The sequence below is a fragment of the Amblyomma mixtum genome, unplaced genomic scaffold (assembly GCF_055824585.1).
Source record: "Amblyomma mixtum isolate Tamu unplaced genomic scaffold, ASM5582458v1 scaffold_23, whole genome shotgun sequence".
NCBI classification, from domain to species: domain Eukaryota; kingdom Metazoa; phylum Arthropoda; class Arachnida; order Ixodida; family Ixodidae; genus Amblyomma; species Amblyomma mixtum.
Window position 1 is genome coordinate 873,972 of NW_028317720.1, and position 21,124 is coordinate 895,095.

The 21,124-nt window shown below is 46.3% G+C and overlaps 1 protein-coding gene across 5 annotated transcripts in view; it reads right to left on the minus strand.

The window, feature by feature from the left end:
• Positions 1-20,890, minus strand: part of LOC149324574 (uncharacterized) — a 37,011-nt gene extending 16,121 nt beyond the window's left edge. Inside the window, exons 1-6 of one of the 5 annotated variants that reach the window (XR_016286825.1) lie at positions 20,470-20,890; positions 16,037-16,141; positions 12,225-12,334; positions 10,373-10,476; positions 6,629-6,736; positions 2,904-3,035 (exon numbers count right to left, since the gene is read on the minus strand). Coding sequence is in view for 3 of the 5 variants with exons in the window: in XM_089565423.1 (XP_089421549.1) it covers positions 2,995-3,035; positions 6,629-6,736; positions 12,225-12,334; positions 16,037-16,141; positions 20,470-20,732 (627 nt within the window). In the remaining 2 variants the exon portion in view is untranslated. Of the gene's footprint in view, positions 1-2,903; positions 3,036-6,628; positions 6,737-10,372; positions 10,477-12,224; positions 12,335-16,036; positions 16,142-18,352; positions 18,459-20,469 lie in introns of those variants that run through there. The other 4 variants (XR_016286826.1, XM_089565424.1, XM_089565423.1 and 1 more) reach the window with 4 other exon arrangements.
• Positions 20,891-21,124: the final 234 nt, after the last annotated feature.

The following is a 21,124-nucleotide window of genomic DNA, read 5'->3' on the forward strand; positions in this document are numbered from 1 at the left end:
TACAGTGCTAACCACCTACCTGTTACGGGGATTTCATCACCCGATCAAGATCTAGATCGACACAGCGCCCAACGTTTGGGCTATGGAATCACCCCACTCCAGATTCATACGAGCGGTCAGCGTACCTCTTTTTACTGCGCACTAGTCTCTCTAATACGCAAGGGCCAATGTGATGTCAGTCTGAAGCAGTGCGAACAACAATGTCTTTAAGAGGTAATAATCAAAGGTGACCTTTAATCCCTAGTCAGTGCCCTCTAGTTAGCTTAGATGCAATTTTGCTTGCCTTAACAGTCTGTTCGCTGTCATCATCATCATCATCATCATCATCAGCCTGACTACGCCCACTGCAGGGTAAAGGCCTCTCCTATGTCTCTCCAATTAACCCTGTCCTTCGCCAGCCGCGGCCACCATATCCCCGCAAATTTCGGTTTGGTTTGGTTTATGGGGTTTAACGTCCCAAAGCGACTGAGGCTACGAGAGACGCCGTAGTGGAGGGCTCCGGAAATTTCGACCACCTGGGGTTCTTTAACGTGCACTGACATCGCACAGTAGACGGGCCTCTAGAATTTCTCCTCCAAAGAAATTCAACCGCCGCGGCCGGGATCGAACCCGCGTCTTTCGGGTCAGCAGCCGAGCACCATAACCACTGAGCCACCGCGGCGGCACCCGCAAATTTCTTAATCTCCTTAATACTTAAATTTCCAACAGCGTCTCATCTCCCCCCCCCCCCCCCCCCGTCCTCCCTCTGAGATCGCCCGGGTAGACGCGGTCGTTCCAAATTCGCAAAAAAAAACTAAAGTCACACAGTTCCCTCTCGGTACGAGGGCGTACCACCCAGCCGCGGACGCGTTGGTTTCCGATTCCGGAGAGCTCGGTGCCTCGCGGGGGCATGCGGCTGGGCGAACCAAGCTTGGGTTTTGGCGAAGTCGCCTTTGGCCCGAAGACACGAAAAGTGAAGTAAGTAGCACATTCGGGAGGCCAGTAAGCTCCGAAACGCGGCAAAGCCAGGCGGTTGCCTGAGTAACGGTTAGTAGACCTGGCGAAATCGCAGGGAGACATCATGCTACCTTGTGGTAGCATGTGATGACAACTGCGGACATCAATCGAGACTTCAACCATGAAGATATGGGAGAATGGAGTGGAGTTTCACATACTATGCCAGGGGCGATCTTCGGTGGGCACGAACGCCGCGAAAACCGTGAAAGGATAACTGTTGCTTGTGCGAATACCAGTGGAGTAAGAGCCGAAGCATCGAACGAATGGTGTGAAAAATCCGTCATCTTAGTACTGTGGGACGGTCGGGGTGGCGGAACCTGGCTTGGGGGAGGGGATCCTAGTCTAGCCCCAGTAGGTTTTCCCTGTCTCAGATGATCGGAGATTGCCCACAAAACATTCTCTGTGGTGTGGGAGTATGCTCGACGCCGAGGGCCCACTATTGGTGGACTGAGTGCTCGCCCTTCAAGGAGGCCTGAAAAGAAACTAAGGATCAAATTAAATCAAATCTGGTCAAAATCCCTGCTGTCCCCAATCCCACCTAATTCCCACAACCTAAACCAATGTCCAATTTCCCATCCATTTGTCCATCCCTTCCGCTACTTCCCAAGGGAGATCAGGGCAGTCTCCCAGGGCCCGCTCCACCGGCCGTGGGTCGCTACAGTAGCTTTTCTCCCTTTTATTTTACTTTTCCACCCTTGTGGTGAAATTACAATTTGCCTACGGGCCTATTATTTTATTTTCAAATTGGGCTAAGCCTGTTGTACGTACCTGGTGCACGCAGGGGCTTATTATATTTATTTCCTTTTGGTTGCCCCAACCTATCCTTTGTGTTTCCTACTATCGGAATGCAGTACTTCAATACTTGAGTTTTTACTGCATGGAGTAGCCGCTCATTCAACGTCACTTGTTGCAACAAGCTATTACGGCAGCTGGCAACACCCGGGCGTCGCATTCTTTCTGAATGAACTCTCCACCTCTCATAACCACTTAATCGCGCCATCCTCAACTTTGTCATGCAGCTGCGTGAATTGCAAACCTGAACTTTAGCCAGAGATGTCTCCCCTTTCACTCAGGCCATGCCGACCCGCGATGAAGTAATAGAGCAGCCCACCAAGCTCCTTGCAGACAAAGCGACACTGACAGCCCGAAGCTGGTTGACACATCCGAAATGCCAGAGCTGCTGTGCGAAGTTGAAGCATACAATCATTTGCATGACGAAGCATAAATAATGCCGAATAGCGTCATTTTCCAGCGTTGAAGCCTCGTAGACAAGTAGTCTAGCGGCCACTAGTTCGGATGTTTTCAAAATATTCTGAGTATGCAAGGAGAACACGCAGACAATTATACATGGAATGTACTTACGTTGATACATTTTGCGCACTATAGCCTCGAAAATCTTAAAAAAAAACTTGCAATTTCAGTAGTGCCAAAATGTTCTATCGAAATTCGCATGGTTATTTTGTATGCAGGTTGCGTTACTCTGAATTTATTGGGTGGTAGGGCGCAGCCGCTGCAGTTAGAAAATGAATGAATGAAAATTGAAAATATTGCGGCGCAATGATGACAACACAGGAAAGAAAAAGGCAACGCCTGCACACACTGCGAATTGTTTATTGGAAGAAAATCGCAATATTTCTTAGCCTTGCTCAGCATGTAACAATGACCTATCGCTCTCAGCACAGCCAGTAACAAATAATCGGCAAATGACAATTCTAAATAGAATCCCCAGAGCGCTTCTTCAACCCTGCACTTATAGCACTAGCGTATAACAAGGGTTAGAAAATAAAAATAATAGCAGTAGCAGTGCCAGTCAGTCGTTGGAGAAGCAGGGTCGGGTTGTAAGCAAAAGCAGTCGATACCTTAATAGCGAAGTGGAGATAGGTAGACTAGCTTTGAACATTAAAACCTTCAATGCAAGACAAAAGCAAAACAAGCGGAGTGCGAAAGCATCGACCTACTCTGTAAAAAGCCTGCTTCTTGACATCTTCACCATCTTTCTCACTGGCACCCAAGCGCCCTTGAGGGTTTGTCCGCAGCAGCTGTAAGTCAACAATAGAGAGTTTTAGTATAGCGAGCTTTGCATGTAAGATAACTACATATTAGGAGTGCAAAAACCGGAGCAACATAAAAACTGACAGCAACACCGCTTAGGTTTAGGCGTCGGATGCGCAAACAGGGAAGAAGGAATTTTCGCGGTACAGGTCTTCATAAAAACTTTTCCACTTTTTACTTGTTACTGGCTGGGCTGAGAGCGATAGAACCTTGTTACTTGGTAAGTGAAGTTATAAATGTGCCCCTTCCAATAAACAGTTGGTACCGTTCAAATGAGCTGTCTTTTTTTTGCGTTGGCATGGTTGCGCAGCGTGTATTTTCAGGCACACAACAAAACGCCCAAGAGCGCGTGAGATCTGTACAGCCCGCGGCGGATGAAATCTCACCCATCGCTGCTGAGTTACGCCACGTTTGATGCTTGCACCGACAGATGACACAAGTGGGCGATTTCCACGAAGTTTGAACTTTATCCTGATGATGGTGATGATAATGATGAATTTTTATCGCGCAAGGGCATCTGTGGCCGAAGAGCGCCATGGCAAAAGGTTTCTCTCTTACTCAAGGTTATGTCAAATACCGAGTTCCCAAGCATTCCCCGCTAAGTAAAACTCTAGTTTGGGCGAGTTGGTTCATGATGAAATAAAAACTGGTATGGCGCAAGAAACGGGGACACAGAAGGCACACAAAACACAGGACTGATGCCAACTTGCAACTTGGGTTTATTTAATGCACCAAGCCTGCCTTTTATACCACAACCAAGCCATATCAACGAAAGCGTAAACGTTGTACATATAAAACGGCAATTCATGCGACCACTGGCAATAAAGTAACGCTGATCATAACAGAATCTAATCTAAACAGAGCTTGGGAGGCCAACTTATTTTCTGGCCAGCAGAAACACATCAACCAAGGCAAAAAAGAAAAAAGAAACAAGGCAATGGGGCATGACAAGTCCACACTGTGCGAAATGCTTTTGCAGAAACTCAAGCAACTCACTTGCGTCAGGGAGCCGGTATCGCAGTCATCAGTAACAGTAATACCGTATATTCACAAGGTGTCGCACAACATTAAGAAAATAGCGAGCAGACATAATGTTCAAGTTGTATTCTCCGCGCCTTGTAAGCTTTCAAGACTTTGTGCCATGACCAACAGAGAAAAGCGGCCGGCTTGCACCATAAAACACCAAAAAAAAAGTTCACGCAATGCAGGACACAAGTGGTTTATGAGATACCGCTTAGCTGTGGCCTCGTTTACATCGGGCAAACAGGTCGTTGTTTTAATGAGCGTGCAAGTGAGCATTCCCGAAACTTGCGCAACAACGAAAGAAGCTTCCTAGTTGACCACTGCAAGAACTGTTCTAATTGCCGTCCCGAATTCCAGAAAGCTAGATTTTTAAAGAGTGGGAAAGATAAAACTGAGAGAAACTGTTGAGGCATATTTTCGAAAAAGCTGGCAACAAATCCGTTAGCAAGCCTTCCATTATGCTTAGCAGCGCCGAGACGTCTTTTATAGAAGGTTTTTTGTAGTTCGCAGATTTCCCTTGGTTTTGTGCTCTTATTTCGTCCTTTCTTTCGGTGTTTTACAATTTTTAGATTCTTAGACGCTAAGACGACTGTTCTTCAGGAATGATCTTCAGTTTTTATCACTTGACGCTAGGTGCTGTATCTTCAGACTTCATCCCTCCTTATTGTTATTGTTGGTCATGTTTTTCCGGGTTATTGTTGGTCATGTTTTTTCCGGGTTATTGTTGGTTATCTTTTTTCACGTGGTTTTATCTCATAGTCGTTCGATTTTTTGCTCTGTTTCGCCTTCATCACGCGTTTCATAATTCGTTAGTGTGGACTTGTCATGCCCCAGTGCTTTGTTTCTTTTTTCTTTTTTGCCTTGGTTGATGTGTTTCTGCTGGCCAGAAAATAAGTTGGCCTCCCAAGCTCTGTTTAGATTAGATTCTGTTATGATCAGCGTTACTTTATTGCCAGTGGTCGCATGAATTGCCGTTTTATATGTACAACGTTTACGCTTTCGTTGATATGGCTTGGTTGTGGTATAAAAGGCAGGCTTGGTGCAATAAACCCCAGTTGCAAGTTGGCGTCAGTCCTGTGTTTTGTGTGCCTTCTGTGTCCCCGTTTCTTGCGCCATACCAGTTTTTATTTCATTCCCCCCTAAAATGCTGAGCACCACACAGGGGAAAACTCGTTGCCATTGTATCAACGGTGGGTACACGGAGGCACTGGGGATTGATCCCTGCACCTCCCGCCTGCGACGCGGATGCTCAAACGACTAGGCCGCAGTCTGGAAATTTGTCCTCGGCGTCACTCATAAGCACAGCGGCTCGCGAAAATAGTGACTGATCGCAAACTGAACCAAACTGAGCCCGACAATCTTTGCCGAACTCTCAGAAATGAAGCTAAAACAAAAGAGAAGGTGAACGTATCCACGGGGTATTCCCAGATAGCATTCTAAGCGACTTTTCAGGTGAGAAGTTAGCTGTTGAGTGTCCAGTCACATGTCCTTGAGACATTTCGTGTTTTATAGCACAGCGTAATAGCTATGCCTGCCCCCGTCACATCGACTGAGACTTTCTGGTACGCTGCGAAGCATTCCGCCGAGTAGCACCATAATTTCTCCTCCATCCAGCGCGACCGCTGCTTTGCAATGAACTCGCCGGCATCGGCTATGGCGGTGGTGTAACAGCTTTCGAATAGTCTCCAGAAGTCTTTGTAAGACATGGCTGCGAGACTGTTCGTACGTGATTGATTTTCCCTGGGCAAGGAAGGAAATAGTTGTTGTGAGTTTCCGCATTTCGCAATCAGTGGAGGAGGCGACGGCCATTTTATTTGCTCAGTACACTGACTGGCTGCTACGCAGGCCTGAACTTCCGATGCATTTTCGCTAGCCATTCAGGCGGTGCTGACAGGACACATGCGAATGTAGGCGTCGTGGTGGTGATAACCATGCAACCATGGTTGAAAATCTGCTCGTTAGATATCAACAGCACTATCCACTCGCCGTCGTGCTCATCCGGAGGTGTACGCCAGCAAGTATAACAGTCTAGCGAAGAAGTGTCATGCAAGTCAGGTGTTCAATTTTCACAACGCTTTGTGCTTTGATTTATGGGTCAAAGCTGCATTAAAAAAATTACACGGTGATGTTACCCTTCTTAAAATACAAATATCTTTCTTTCCTCTTACAGCAGAAATTTCCGCGGAAGACTAATCGAAAATATTCCCCGAATATATCAATCAAAAAGCCAAACAAAGTCAAGCTGGAACCTTCCTCTACAAAACTCAATAAGCTTGTACCACATCACTAACAATGAAAAGGGGTAAAGCAATGTTATCTGTTGAAATAATATCACTTCTTGTACACATTGCCTGAAAAGTTAGTTAAAAGGGTACAGCGTCACGGTAAGCAAGAAGCGCGCAGATGGAACGAGGTAGTTCCGCCAGAACTGAGTCAGAACGGCACCCTCCCATGTAGGAAATACTGACACCATCCACTTATTCGGAAATACAGAAATTTGATTCTCGAACCTCCCTGCACCCGATATAAGGCTGCTGATATACCAAAAACTACTCACCCGCGGGCTGGATTGTGGAACTGGCGGCGCTGTAGGGCACCGGGCGAATGCATGCATTGCCTAAAGCCATCAGAGTGCCTGCGACGAGACCCGCCAAACGGATGCGGCCTGCGAAAACACAAGGTGGACTTTGAGTATTACAGGCACCTCGGTTGCAGTACTGCAATCACGATGGATCGTAATTTCGTGCTCATTCACTCGCTTTCGAAATAAGAAAGGACACCAATCTCAATGCTTGTTTACCTTTCGATATACGGTGTGGCTGGATCCAAGTCTGCCGTTGGGCAGTTGCAGCACAAACCCCTGGTATAACAGCTTAACCACCTACCAGGCGTGGGGTTTCCGTGGCCAGAACAAACGCTAGACCGACATCGCACCCAACCTACCGGGTGGGGAATAACCCCATTCCCGATTCATTTGAGCGGTCAGCATACCTCTCCCTGCATTGGACTGGTCTCTGTAATACGCGCTGGTAGGCGTTATGTCGGTCTGAAGCTGAGCGAACGAAAACGTCGTCAAATAATATTAGGCAGAGTTGACTTTTCCACTTAATCTCAGATCATTGGTCTCCAGGTGGATTAGACGCAATTATTCTTTCACTAACCGCTTGTGCGCAATGTCCCCGAGGTGTAGGAAACAGCGCTTTTTATCGTTGGGAGCAGAGCAATCAATCTCTGCTGTACTTTCCGGCGGCGTACCAATCCTCTAAGGGGCGTCTTGGACATCATATGGCGATGGTATCTCCTCTGTCCTCCTGACGTACTTATTTGAAACAACTTTCCCCTCAACCGTGTTTTTTACTTTCAAATTACAATATTTCAGTTTTCAGTTCCCTGGACGAGCTACTTATTCATCGCCCTTTGTTTCAAGAAGCTGTCACGGCAGCCGGCAAAACCCGGGCGTCGCATTCTCTCTGAATGAAGTGGGAGCACTTAATTGTGCGATCCTCAACTGTCTATCATGCAGCTCACTGAACGACAATCTTGAACTTTAGTTCAGAATGGCTCCCCTTTCACTCACGCCATGCCGACTAGAGATGCAGCAGTACAAGCGCACCGCCAAGCTTAGGGCAAACAAGGTGACATCTACAGCTCGAGAGTGGGTTGCCACATCTGAAACGCCAGAGGTACCCTGCGAAGGTAAAGCGTACTATCAGTTGCGTTACAAATCATAATTAATGCTCCAAATAGCACCATTTGTTTTCGTTTAACCATTGTAGACCATTTGTCCAGCGGCCGCTGGTTGTATTTTTTCCAATATATACTCGCGATACAAAGGGAAACATCTAAAGTGCCCACGAATGTCTATGTCTCCAAACAAATGTGTGATAGAAGCTTTAAGTCTAAAAGATTCGGCAGTAAAAAATGTACGCACTGACACGCGCATACAATTAAACACGGAAAGTATTTTTGTATAATGTGCACATAGAAACCTAGAAAATCTGGGAAAAAAATTTCTGCAGTTGCCAGCACGTTCTGTAGAAATTCGCGTGGTTATTTTGAATGCTTGGTACGTTTCATTGAATTTTCGGGGCGAAATGGTGCAGCCGCTTGGGGTCGAGATGCAATGACTGAAAATACTGCGGCGGAACGACGACGACGAGAAAGAAAAAACCAACACATGCGCAAAGTACGAACTGCTTATAGGAATAAAAGGGACAGGTTTATAAGCCACACTCACAATGTAACAACGCTCTATCGCTCTCAGCACAGTCATTAGGAAGTAATCTGGAAATGAAAAGGCCAAATTCAAATCGCAGAACGCTTTTTCTACCCTGCACTTAAAGCACTAGTTTATAGCGTACGTTAGAAAAGAAAAAAAAGATAAGCAATAGTTGTATCAGTAAAATAAAAAAAGCGACAACACCACCTTCGTTTAAGTAACGGACGCCAAATAAGGAAGACGGAATTCTGGGTTTTGATAGGCTTCATAGAAACGTTTCCACCTTTACATGTTACTGACGGGACTGAGAGCGATAGAGCTTTGGTAAATGGTGAGTGAGGGCTATAAATATGACCCTTTTCTTTCATTCAACAGTTGGTAGTGTGCGCAACTGTTGTTTTTCTGTCTTTTATTTTCAGACATGTACCAACTCGCCCCACATCTCGTCACTCTGTAGTGCCGGAGCTATTCGATTTTTCGACACTGATGAAAACTCACCAATTGCTTTTAGTTACGTGGTGTTTGCATGTGACGCCGAAGGATGACAAAAGTTGGCGATGTGCACGAAAGCTGAACATCGTCTTAATAATGATGATGATGAAATTTTATGGCCCAAGGGCGCAAGTGGAGTCAAAGACCTATTTCCCAAAAATTTCACCGTAATAAATCTCAGGACAAGGCAGAAGAAAGCTTGTACCCTTTGTATTACCAATGGGTACCAGGCGACACTGGGGATCGCACCCCGCACCTCCGAAATGCGACGCGGATGTGCAAACGACTAGGCCACCGTAGGGGGTCCTGAAATTTGTCTTCGGCGTGGCTCGAACACAGCAGCTCACGCAAATGACGACTGAACGCGAATTGGACCAAACTGAGCCCGACAATCTTTGCCGAACTCTCAGAAGTAAAGCTAATGCAAAAGAGAAGGTGAACGTGTCAACGGGGTATTCCCAGATAGCATTCCAAGCTTCTCTTCAGGCAAGAAGTTAGCTCTAAACTGTCCAGTGACATGTACTTGAGACACTTCGTGTTTTATAGCTCAGCGTAGTAGCTAGGCCCGCAACCCTCACATCCACCAAGACTTTCTGGTACGCTGCGAAGCTGTCCGCCGAGTAGCACCATAATTTCTCCTCCATCCAGCGCAACCGATGCTTTGCAGTGAACTCGCCGGCATCAGCAGTGGCGGTGGTCTAACAGCTTTCGAATAGTGTTCAGAAGTTTGTGTAATATATGGCTGCGAGAAATTCGTACGTGAGTGCTTTTGCCTGGGTAAGGAATAAAGTAGTTGATGTGAGTCTCCACATTTCGCAACCAGTGTGTGAAGATACGGCCAATTTATTTGCTCAGCACGCTGACTGCCTGCTACGCAGGCCTGAAATTCCGATGTATTTTCGCTAACCGTTCAGACCGCGCTGAAAGGACACATACGAATGTAAGCGTCGTGGTGGCGATAACTGCGCAACCACGGTTGAAAACCGGCGCGTTAGGTACCAACAGCGCTACCCACCAGTCGCCACGTTCATCCAGAGGTGTACGCCGACGAGTTAACAGTTGAACGAAGTAGGGTCTTGCATGTCAGGTGTACCATTTTCAGAACGCTTGGTGATTCGATTTATGGCGCAAAACTGCGTTAGCAGCACAACTTTCGTTTATGTATCGCGTTGCTCAAGGTATAAAACTTAGTTTTTGCTCTTGACTACAGAAATTGCCGTGGACGACTAACCGAAAATACGCCCACAATATACAAATCGAAAGGCCGAAGTCATTCTGGAACCTTCTGTGTTTTGTGCTGAACGCCGTAAGTTTGTAGCCCTTCACAAAGTATGAAGAGGGGTAAAACCATGTTAATGTGTAGAAATAATGTCACTTCCCTTATCCATTGCCTGAACTGTTAGTTCAAAGGGTACACGGTAAAAAGGAAACGCGCTGATGGAACGAGGTAGTTTCGCAGAAGTGAGCCAGAACGGCACCCCCATAGGTCAGAAATGTTTACTCCATCCACTTATTCGATGGTACAGAAATCTGATTCTCGATCCTCCCTGCACCCGATATAAGGCTGCTGTTATGCCAAAAACTTCTCACCTGCGGACTGGATTGATGAACTGGCGCGCTGTATGGGTACAGCTGTACCTGTTGCTGAAAAGCCATCAGTTCGTCTACGACGAATCCCAGCGGAAGGTTCGTGCCTGCGAAAAGACAAGGCGGAATTATAGGATTACAGGCACCCCTACTGCAGTACTGCAGTCACACTGAGTCGCAAGTTCGCATGCTTTCGCGCGTTCTCGAAATAAGAGAGGACACCTCTATCATTGCTTCTTTATCTGTCGATATAGGGTGTTGCCGGATCCAAGTCTGCAGAGATGAGGCACCCGCAGTTATGACACAAAAAACCGCGCAGTGCGTTAAGCACCTGCCCGGTGCGGATTTTTCGTCACCAGAACAAGATCTAGATCGCGCATAGCCCCTAACCTATACTCTGCGGAATTACCCACCTCTTGATTTATGTGAGCGTTCAGCACAGCTTTCACTACCGCGCACTGGTATCTCTATAACGCACCGGTCAATGTGATGTCAGTCTGATTCCATGTGATCCGGAATGTCTGTAAAAATAATAATCAAAGGTGACTTTTTTCACCTTAATCTCCAATCAGTGGCCTCTGTGTCGCTTAGACGCAATTATTCTTTCACATAAACCCTCTTTCGGCCGCCGCGGTGGCTCAGTGGCTATGGTGCTCGGCTGCTGGCCCGAAAGACGCGGGTTCGATCCCGGCCGCGGCGGCTGAATTTCTTTGGAGGAGAAATTCGAGGCCCGTGTACTGTGCGATGTCAGTGCACGTTAAAGAACCCCAGGTGGTCGAAATTTCCGAAGCCCTCCACTACGGCGTCTCTCATAGCCTTAGTCGCTTTGGGACGTTAAACCCCATAAACCAAACCAAACCCTCTTTCGCAGTATTCCCTAGATGTTGTAGGAAACTGCGCTGCGCTTTTTATCCTGAGGAGCACTGCAGTCAATCTCTCCTGAAATTCCCGCCAGCAAAACAATCTCGTAAAAGGCTACGTTGGACATTATGTGGCGATGGTATCCCTCCAGTCGTGCATAAGAGAAACGACGGCCACAGCAGTAACCCCGTGTTTCCTACTTTCAATACACAAGACTCCAGTTTTTACTTCTTGGACGAACCACTTATTCAATACCACTTGTTGCAACAAGCTATTATGGCAGCCAGCGTAGATTGGGCGTCGCATTATTTCTGAATGAAGTCGTCACTTCTCACGAGCACTTAATCGCACCATCCTCAACTGTTTATCATGAAATGAAATGAAATCTTTATTGGCCATCAAATACAGATGGGGGGATTGTAGAAAAAAGCTGTCCTTGGACAGCTTGACGGGTCCACAATCCCTTATTTCGGCAGAGTGGCAGCATCACATAACATATTCTTGATATCCAAACACATACACACATATTTAATATGATACAGGTAAGTATCCACAGTAAACGGAAACAGAAAACAACAGCAAGGTTAGACAACATTACATAGAAACCAAATACATCTGCCGGAGGTCCTTGTAGGTTGCCGTGAAGAGGTCAGAACGGACCGAATTATAATAATTCAGAAGCGTTGCTACTGTGTACTTAAGGCACTGTTTCCCGTAACTTGAACGTGACATTGGTACTGACCAATCCTCGAAGTGTTTTTTAAGGTAACTTGGAGTTCTGTCCTGTAATTGGGATAGTTACGTATATTGTTGAAATTCATGTGGATTTCCAGTTTATATACATGGCTTAAGTGATATCTATAGAGATTGTGAGCTGGAATTACCGCAGAGTTGCTAAAGAAAGTTAATGTGGAAGCAGTATAAGAAGCATTATATGCAGCTGTCTGAACAACAAACTTTAACTTCAGTCGGAGATCGCTCCCCTCTCACTCACGCCATGCCGACTCCAGATGCAGGAATACGGGTGCGCCGCGAAGCTCTGTGCTGACAAGCCGACATTCGTAGCTCGAAGCGGCTTCCCACATCCAAAACGCCAGGGGTGCACTGTAAAGGTGAAGCATACAATCAGTTGCTTGACGAAGCATCGCTAACTTGCCAAATAACACCATCTGTTTTTATTTAAACAATGTAGACGAGTTGCCTAGCGGTCCCTGGTTGGATTTTTTCCAACATGTCCTCACGATAAGAAGAGGAACATCTAGTGATCCCACGAATCTCCACGTCTCTAAAAAAGTGCATGATGGAGGCAAAAAGACTCTTCGCACAACATGTGCGCGCTGAGACACAATATCTCACAGAGAAAGTACGTTGGTACAATATGCCCACCGAAGCCTTTAAGATCTGAAAACACCTTTGAGTTTCAGCAATTTGTGGGGTTATTTTGAGTTCCGGGTGTGCTACAACGAATTTGTTGGGTGGTAGGGCGCAGCCGCGACGGGTACAGCAAGACTGGCTGAAAATTCTGCGCCGCTAGCACGACAACACAAGAAAGAAACAAGGAACACATGCGCTAACTGCTAACTCTGTAATAGAAGTAAAAGTGTATATTTGGAACCCTTTACTCAGCATGTATGTACCGTGTATCGTTCTGAGCCCCGTCAGTAACCAGTAATCTGCAAATGACAAGGCTAAACGTAAATCGCAGAATGCTTCTTGCACTTAAAGCTCTAGTTTGTATGAAACACTTGAAAAGAAAAAAAAAATCTTTGCAATGGCAGCGTCTGCTGACTATCATAGCAAAAGCAGTGTCATGCATTTTTAGGGAAAGCGGTCATCGCCGTCAACGGAAAAGCTGAACAAAAAAAGTAACAAAGACATTGTAACAAATAAGTGACATATGAAGAAACAATGACACGACACAGGTTCGGGCATAGCACCCCAAATAAGGAAGACTAATTATTGGTGGTACAGGCCTTTATAAACACGTTTCCACTTGTTACAGGCTGGGCTCAGAGCGGTGGAGCGTTTTTACATAGTGAGGGAGGTTATAAATGTGCTCCTTCCAATAATCAGTTGATAGTGTGTGCTTGTGTTGTCACTTTTGTTCTTGTGTTGGCGTCGTTACGGCGCAGTATTTTCAGTCATGAATCAAGTCGCCCCCCGCCCGTCAATCTGTAGACCAGGAACTATTTCATTTTTCACCGCTGAAGAAAACCCGCCCATCGCTCTAGAGTTACGAGGCGTTTGCTGCCGACACCCACAGATGACACAAGCGGGCGATTTGGACGAAGACTGAAATTCGTCTTCATGACGGTGATGATAATTTTCTTGGTGCAAGGGAATCTGTGGCCAAAGGGCGCCACGGCACAATGTTTTACGTTTACTCAAGATGGGGCGAAAGACCTAATTCCCAAGCATTTCACCATAAAAAAGCTCTACACTAGGCAGGGAAAGCTTGTGCTCATTGTATCACCGGTGAATACCCGGCGGCACTGGGTATCGAACCCGGCACCTCCCGCATCTGAAGCGCATGCTCAATCGACTAAGCCACTGGTGTAGTCTTTAAATTCCTCTTCGGCACGGGTCACAAATTCAGCGGCTCGCGCAAATGATTATTGAAGTGAATTGGCCAAACTGAGTCCGGCAACCTTCGCTGAATGGTCAGAAATAAATCTGGTACAAAATTAGGACGGCCACTTGAGACACTTCGTGTTTAATACTCCGCGTAGTAGGTAGCCTCGCACCCCTGACACCCTCTAAGACTTCCTGACGTGCTTCGAAGCTGTCTGCAGAGTAGCGTCACAATTTCTGCTCCACCCAACCCGGGCGCTGTGTGCTTGTGAGCCCACCAGCATGTCCTGTGCCAGTGACGTAACAGCTTTCGAATAGCGTAATATAAAATGTGGCTCCGCGCAATCCGCACGCGCGTGCTTTTGTCTCCATAAGGAAAGTTAGTAGAAGTGCGTGTGCGCACTTCGAACTTGGTGGGTCTAGGAACGGTCATTTATTTTCCGAGTAGGCTGACTGCCTGCTACGCAGGCCTGAACGTCCAAATTATTTTCTCTAACCATTCATGCGGCGCTGACAGGACATCTGCAAATGTGTGTGTGTCGTGGTCGTGAAATCCGCGCAACCGCGGTTGAAATTTGGCGCGTTAAATGCCAACAGCCCTAAACATTAGTCGCCATGTTCATCTAGAGGCGTAGGCCAACAAGTTTAACAGTTCAGCAAAAAGGTTCATGCACGTCAGGCGTATCATTTTTACAACGCTTGGTGCTTTGATTAATGGGTCAAAGCTGCGATAAGAGCAATAATTTCATTTCCTAGATAATGCTACATTCGTTTCGTACGCCGATGACACAACCATTTTTATTACAGGCAACGTGGAAACAGATCTAGAAATAAAGGCTAATAAGACGCTGTCTGACTTAGAACGCTGGTCCGCGATAAACTGTTTAAAAATCAACCCGAAGAAAACAAAAGTAATCTTGTACACGCCTAGAGGTAAGATGTTGACAACTAATATGAATTTGTGTCTGGGCAGTGAGCAGTTAGAGATAGTGGACTCCGTTAACATCCTTGGGGTGCATTTTTCAAAGCACCTTACCTGGAATGAGCATGTCGATCACCTACAATCAAAATTGTCATCTGTCATTGGTGTCATTGCTCGTCTGCGTCGCATTCTCCCGACCAAGGTAAAATTAATGTTGTACAATGCACTGGTGGTATCTGTCATGCAGTATTGCATTGTGGTGTGGGGCACAACTGGCGTGACAAACTTGCAGAGACTACATTTGCTACAAAAAAGAGCTGTACGTTACATAGCTGATGTCCATTATACATACTCCACAAAACCACTTTTTCCAAAATATGAAATTCTTCCTGTGTTTTGTTTTTATAATTACAGGTTGATGTTGTGCTACAAAGGTTTTGTAAAGTTTGGCATTGATTACATAACTCATCTGGCAAAACTCCAAGAAAACACAAATATTCGTCAGACCCGACATAAAGAAATGTGGTTTGTACACACCCCGAGAACCTCCTATGATGAACAATCTGTATCTTATACATTACCTTCGCTGTTAAACTTACTAGACCGACAAAATTTTGATCCCTCCAGAAACCGAAACTGTCGCATTAAACGTTTTTGTCAACTTCTTCATTCGCAAGACTAAACCATGCCTTCCTATTCGCCTAATTTTGTTCACTAATGTTGCTTATGTGTGTTAATTTATCTGTATTACCTTTTGTTGCTCTCCGATTGATTGCCGTCTTGTTTCATTCTGTATTACCCGTTGCTTTGTGATATTTTTTCATTTTTGTGTAAGACTGGCCGTCATCCTGCTGTCATGCCAACTAACAAGGGGTCGGGACCTCGTCAAGCTGTTCGAGCTTTTAGTCCCGTACTCCTCCTTTTCTAAGGAAATAAAATGATTGATTGTTTGTTTGTTTATGTATCCTCGTGCTGAAAATACAAAAAAAATTATTTTTCTGTCTTCCCCCCCAAAAATTTCCGTGAAGCCTAACCGAGAAGACGCCCAGAATGTGCCAGTCGAAAGACCATATTCATGCTGCCATCTTCAGTGTTTTGTGCTAGACGCCGTAAGCTTGTAGCACTTCACAAAGAATGAAGACGGGTAAAAGCATGTTAATCTGTAGAAATAACGTCACTGCCCTTATCCAAAGCCTGGAAATTTCTTCCAAAGGAAACAGCGCCGCGCTGACCAAGAAGCGTGTAGAAGGAATTTCATTCTCAATTTTCCCCTGCAATCGGTACAAGCCTGCTGCTTACTTAAGACCACTCACCCGCAAACTGGATGTGGGACTGACGCGCCATCTGGGCAGCCGCCAATAGGCATCGCCCTAAAGCCATCACAGCGCCTGCGACTAGAACCGCCAAACTGGTGTTGCCTGCGAAAAGACAAGGTGGAGTTTTAGGATTACAGGCACCTCTACTGCAGTACTTCCGTAACATTTAATCGCAAGCTCCCACGCACTCACGCGTTTTCGTAATAAGAAAGGACACCCATCTCATTGCTTGTTTACCTGTTGATATACGGTGTCGCTGGATCCAGGAATGCAAAGGGGGCAGTTATGACATCAACCACCGGGGAACTGATTAACCACCTACATGGCGTGGCGTTATCGTCACCAGGACAAGATCTAGACCGACATAGCAGCCAATGTGCTGGATGGGGAATCAGCGCACTCCAGATCCATATTTGTGTCGGCATGTCTCTCTCGACTCTATGTCCTCTCAATCTAAACAGGCTCTATCGCTGAGAGCGATAGAGGCTTGTTACAATGGTGAGTGAGGTTTATAAATGTGTGCCCTTTTCTTCCAATAAATAGCTGGTAGCGTGTGCATGTGTAATCTCTTTGTTTCTTGTTTGGTCATTGTTGCTCTGCAGTATTTTCAGGCATGCACCAACTCGCCCCACATCCCGTCATTCTGTAGAGCAGGAACGATCTGAGTTTTCACCGCGGATGTAAACTCAACCATCGCTGTTGGGTTACGTGGTGTTTGCTGCTGACTCCGAAAGACGACACAAGCGGGCAATGTGAACGAAAGCTGAACTCTGTCTTCATGATGATGATGACACATTTTTAAAGCGCAAGGACATCTGCGGCCGAAGAGTACCATGGCACAAGGTTTTTTCCTTTAAACGAGATCGGGTGAAAGGCCCATTTGCCAAGAACCTCACCCTAACAAAGCCGATCACCAGGCAAGGGAAAGCTTGTACCCATTATATAACCTGTGGGTTCCCGGCAGCACTGGGGATAGCCCCCCGTTCCTCGCGCATGAGAGGCGGATGTTCAAACAACTACGCCACCGCTGCGGTCTTGAAATTTCACTTCCGCACGGCTCAAACACAGAGCCTAACGCAAATGATGACTGAACGCTAATTCGACCAAACTGAGCTCGACAATCTTTGCTGAACGCTGAGAAATAAAGCTTGTACAAAACTTAGGTGAACGACTCCGGTAGTGTATTCCCTAATAGCATTCCAAGCGTCTTTTCAGGTAAGTAGTTAGCTCTCGAGGGTCCAGTGACATGCACTTGAGAGACTCCGGGTTTAATAGCCCTGCGTAGTAGCTAGGCCTGCACCCTTCACATCCACTAAGGCTCTCTGACGCGCTGCGAGGAGCGCCACAATTTCTTCTCCATCCAACGCGGGTGCTGAGTTGCGGTGAAGCCGCCAGCATTTTTTATGCTGGTGGCGTAACAGCTTTTGAATTGTGTCCACGAGTCTGTGTAAGATATGGCTACGGGTAATTCGTACGTGAGTACTTTTGCTTAAATAAGGATTGAAACATTTGATTTGTATGTCCACATTCCGCAACTAGTGGGTAAGACAACGGCCATTTTACATGCGCAATAAGCTGACACCTTGCTACGCAGGCCTGAACTTCTGATGTATTTTCGCTAACCATTCAAGCTACGCAGACTGGACAAATGCGAATGTGAGCGCCGTGGTGGCCATAACCGTGTACCCCGGTTGAAAAGTGGCTCTATCGATACCTGCAGCAATATCCACTAGTCGCGACGTTCATCCAGAGGTGTACACCAGGAAGTTTAACAGTGTAACGAAAAAGGGCCATGAATGTCAGGTGTTCTATTTTCACGACGCTTGGTGCTTCAATTTGTGTAGCAATGCTGCATTGGGAACAAGGCTTTCATTTATGTACCCCTTTCTGAAAATACAAAAATTAAATTTTCCTCTTCCCGGCAGACATTTACTTGGAAGACTAACCGAAAATACGCCCAGAATGTACCAGTCGAAAGGCCGAAGTCATGCTGGAACCTTCAGTGCATTATACTAGGCGCACTAAGCTTCTAGCACTTCAGAAATAATAAGATTGGGAGAGAAGAAAATTAATCTGCTAAAATAACGTCACTGCCCTCTATCCATTGTCTGAAAATTTCGTTCAAAGCGAACAGAGTCACGATAAGAAGAAGAGTGCAGATGGAAGAAGTGAGGGTCGCCAGAACTGAGCTAGAATGGTGCCCTTGTATTTCACAAATATTTACACCAGCCACTTATTCAGAAGTGGAGAATTATGATTCACGATGCTCCCTGCGACCAGAGAAGGGCTACTGCTATACTAAAAACTACTCACCCGCTGACTGGATTGTGGAACTGGCGCGCCGTCTGGGCACATGGCTGCACCTTTCGCCTGAAAGCCATCACAGCGCTTACGACGCGACCCGCCAAACGGATGCCGTCTGCGAGAAGACAAGACGGAGTTTGAGGATTACAGGCACCTCTGCTGCAGTACTGCAATCACACTGAATCGTAAATCAGCACGCATTCACGCGCATTCGAAATGAGAAAGGACACCCCTCTCAATGCTTGTTTACGCGTCGATATACGGCGTCGCTGGATGCAAGTCTGCAGACATCCTGCTCCCGCAGTTATGACATCAACTACCGGGAAACAGGTTAACTACCTATCCGGTGCGGAGTTTTCGTGACCAGAACAACATCTCGATCGCGCATAGCACACAACCTACCGGCTGGGGATACCCCGCACCAGATTCATGTGAGCGGTCAGCATACCTCTGTACAACGGACTAATTTCTCTAAAACGCACTGGTGAGTGTGATGTACATTAAAGCTCAACTCCATAAGAATCCCAAAAGAAATGTTGCGACCATAATGATCAATGCACATTTGCTCAAAGGTCAGGGAAGCGAGCGATGGGACCGCTATGATAGATGCTTGGAATGACGAAATCATATTGATATGCAGCATGACCACCTCTTTCCCAGAAAAATATACACGCTTGTGAATGCCGCTCCGCTCACCACACTGCGTTGCACACAGAGCGGTGCAAAGGCAAAGTAGAGGTTACACAAGAGAGGAGAACACGGACGGAGTCTCTATGTTCAGAAGCATATTCCAAATGCAAAATGCTCAAAGCTTCTTGCGAACTCCGCAACACGACCACTCATATGTTGTTCTAAGAAAGCGCGAAGAAAGCTCCAACTACCGTTTGTTGATAACACGACAGTTCTAAGTAGGATCACAAGTGGAAACTCGGTAAGAATGACCTCATCTTATGCTTAACTTTGGCATGTTATCTCGAATGCTAAAACATTTGGTTTTATCAGATCAGAAGCATTCGAGGTCAAAACGAACAGCGGAACCTTCCTCTTTTCCAAGTTGGTTTGGTTCGGTTTATGGGCGTTTAACGTCCCTAAGCGACTCAGGCTAGAGGGACGCCGAAGTGAAGGGCTCCGGATATTTCGACCACCTGGTGTTCTTTAACGTGAATCAACATCGGACACCACACGGACCTTTAGAATTTCGTCTCCATCGAAATTTCCACCGCCGCGGCTGCGATAGAACCCGCGTGCCATAGCCACTCCGCCACCGCGGACTGGTTTCCTGTTTTCATCACGTGGCCGCCAACAGTGGAGGCAAAGGGAAACAATGCTACGAGCAATTTCATTTTATATGGTTAGCGGAGAACAGCACAAGAGAATGCAAAGAATACACAGAATTTGATCAAAACAAAGCGGACCAGTTTCACTCTTTTTGCTGCTGTGCATGGAATTGAGGGGGAATAAATCTGGAGGTTCACTTGCCGCTGTCCTGATCATATTTACTAATAACACACAGTTCAGTTTCAGTTACGCATCAGGGAGGCTGTTGTATATTCGGAAATGTTAAGTTCTAATGCTATCCAGAAGACAGGCTCATGCCAGCCTCCCGTCACCGATTGCTTTTTATTATGTGTCAGTGCTTGTGAAGTGCTAATTACTCACTCCCGGCATGTAATGTTGGAAACTATATTTTCCGAAGCCCAAGAATGAGTAAAATACAATGGGATACTGGTATATAAAAATCGCGTATCTAAAAAATCTTTATTGCGGAAAGTCAGACACATGGATCACTAATACAAAAATAAGTCTTGCATTTTGATGTGAAAAGCGCTTCCACTATATCCAGTGTAGTTCGATCTCGGTGACCCAACAGACCGCTCGTTCTCGAAAGTAACGGAGAGCGTTCTTTTTCCCCTTTGTGTTGCTGTAGTTTCAACAATGTGCTACCTAACTGCTTGAGGCATCACTCCTTGTGTGTCTTAACAACCCGTCTAGTGGCGAGTGAACGCTTTGTTCCGCCCTTTGTATCTGTCTGTAGCGCTTGCGTTAGTCACAATTTATGTTTACCAACTTGCTAAGTTATCTGCCCTGACGAAAATGGCTGATCCGAGCGTTCTTTCTTGCCTCACCGGCTGCATCGGTGATGAAGTGCGACCACACCACGACTTGGTGGATGACGACTGTTCATCGCACGCTGTTCCCATCGGCAACTTGCTCGCGCAGTGGATTCTCGCCGATTCCAGCCTGGCCCGGCTGTCTGCACAAAGATTGAGTTTGCCGCAACAATTCCTGTAGTACGCTGCTCAGCCGATCGGCCCTTGTGCGCATAAACACATGCGAACTGTAATGTCTTGGAAGCAGAGCAGCTGCGCGCGGTTGTGTCCGTCGTCATATCACGCGACACTTTACACACATAGAATTAATTGCGGGCGCTGTGTGCTACATCGCGAACATCGTTGAAGACATGAATGCAAAGTGCACGCAGGGTACAACTTTTCTAGCTCTTTAAGCACTTATATGAACATGAAGGAGCAGCACGTTCAGTATTACTTTCACGGCAATTATTTTCTTTGTAATAGCTTAATACGATCGAAGCTGTTTGCAGGAGCACCCAACAAGGAGATAGGCTGTTTAATTTCAGCATACCTTAGGCATTACGCTGTCACTGTGCTTTTGTTTAAATGGGCGCCTCCAAACTGCCACACACGACGCCATTATGAGAGCGACACTGAACGCGAGTTCACTACTTTTTGTTGGGACAAAATGATCCTTGAAGACATTCGA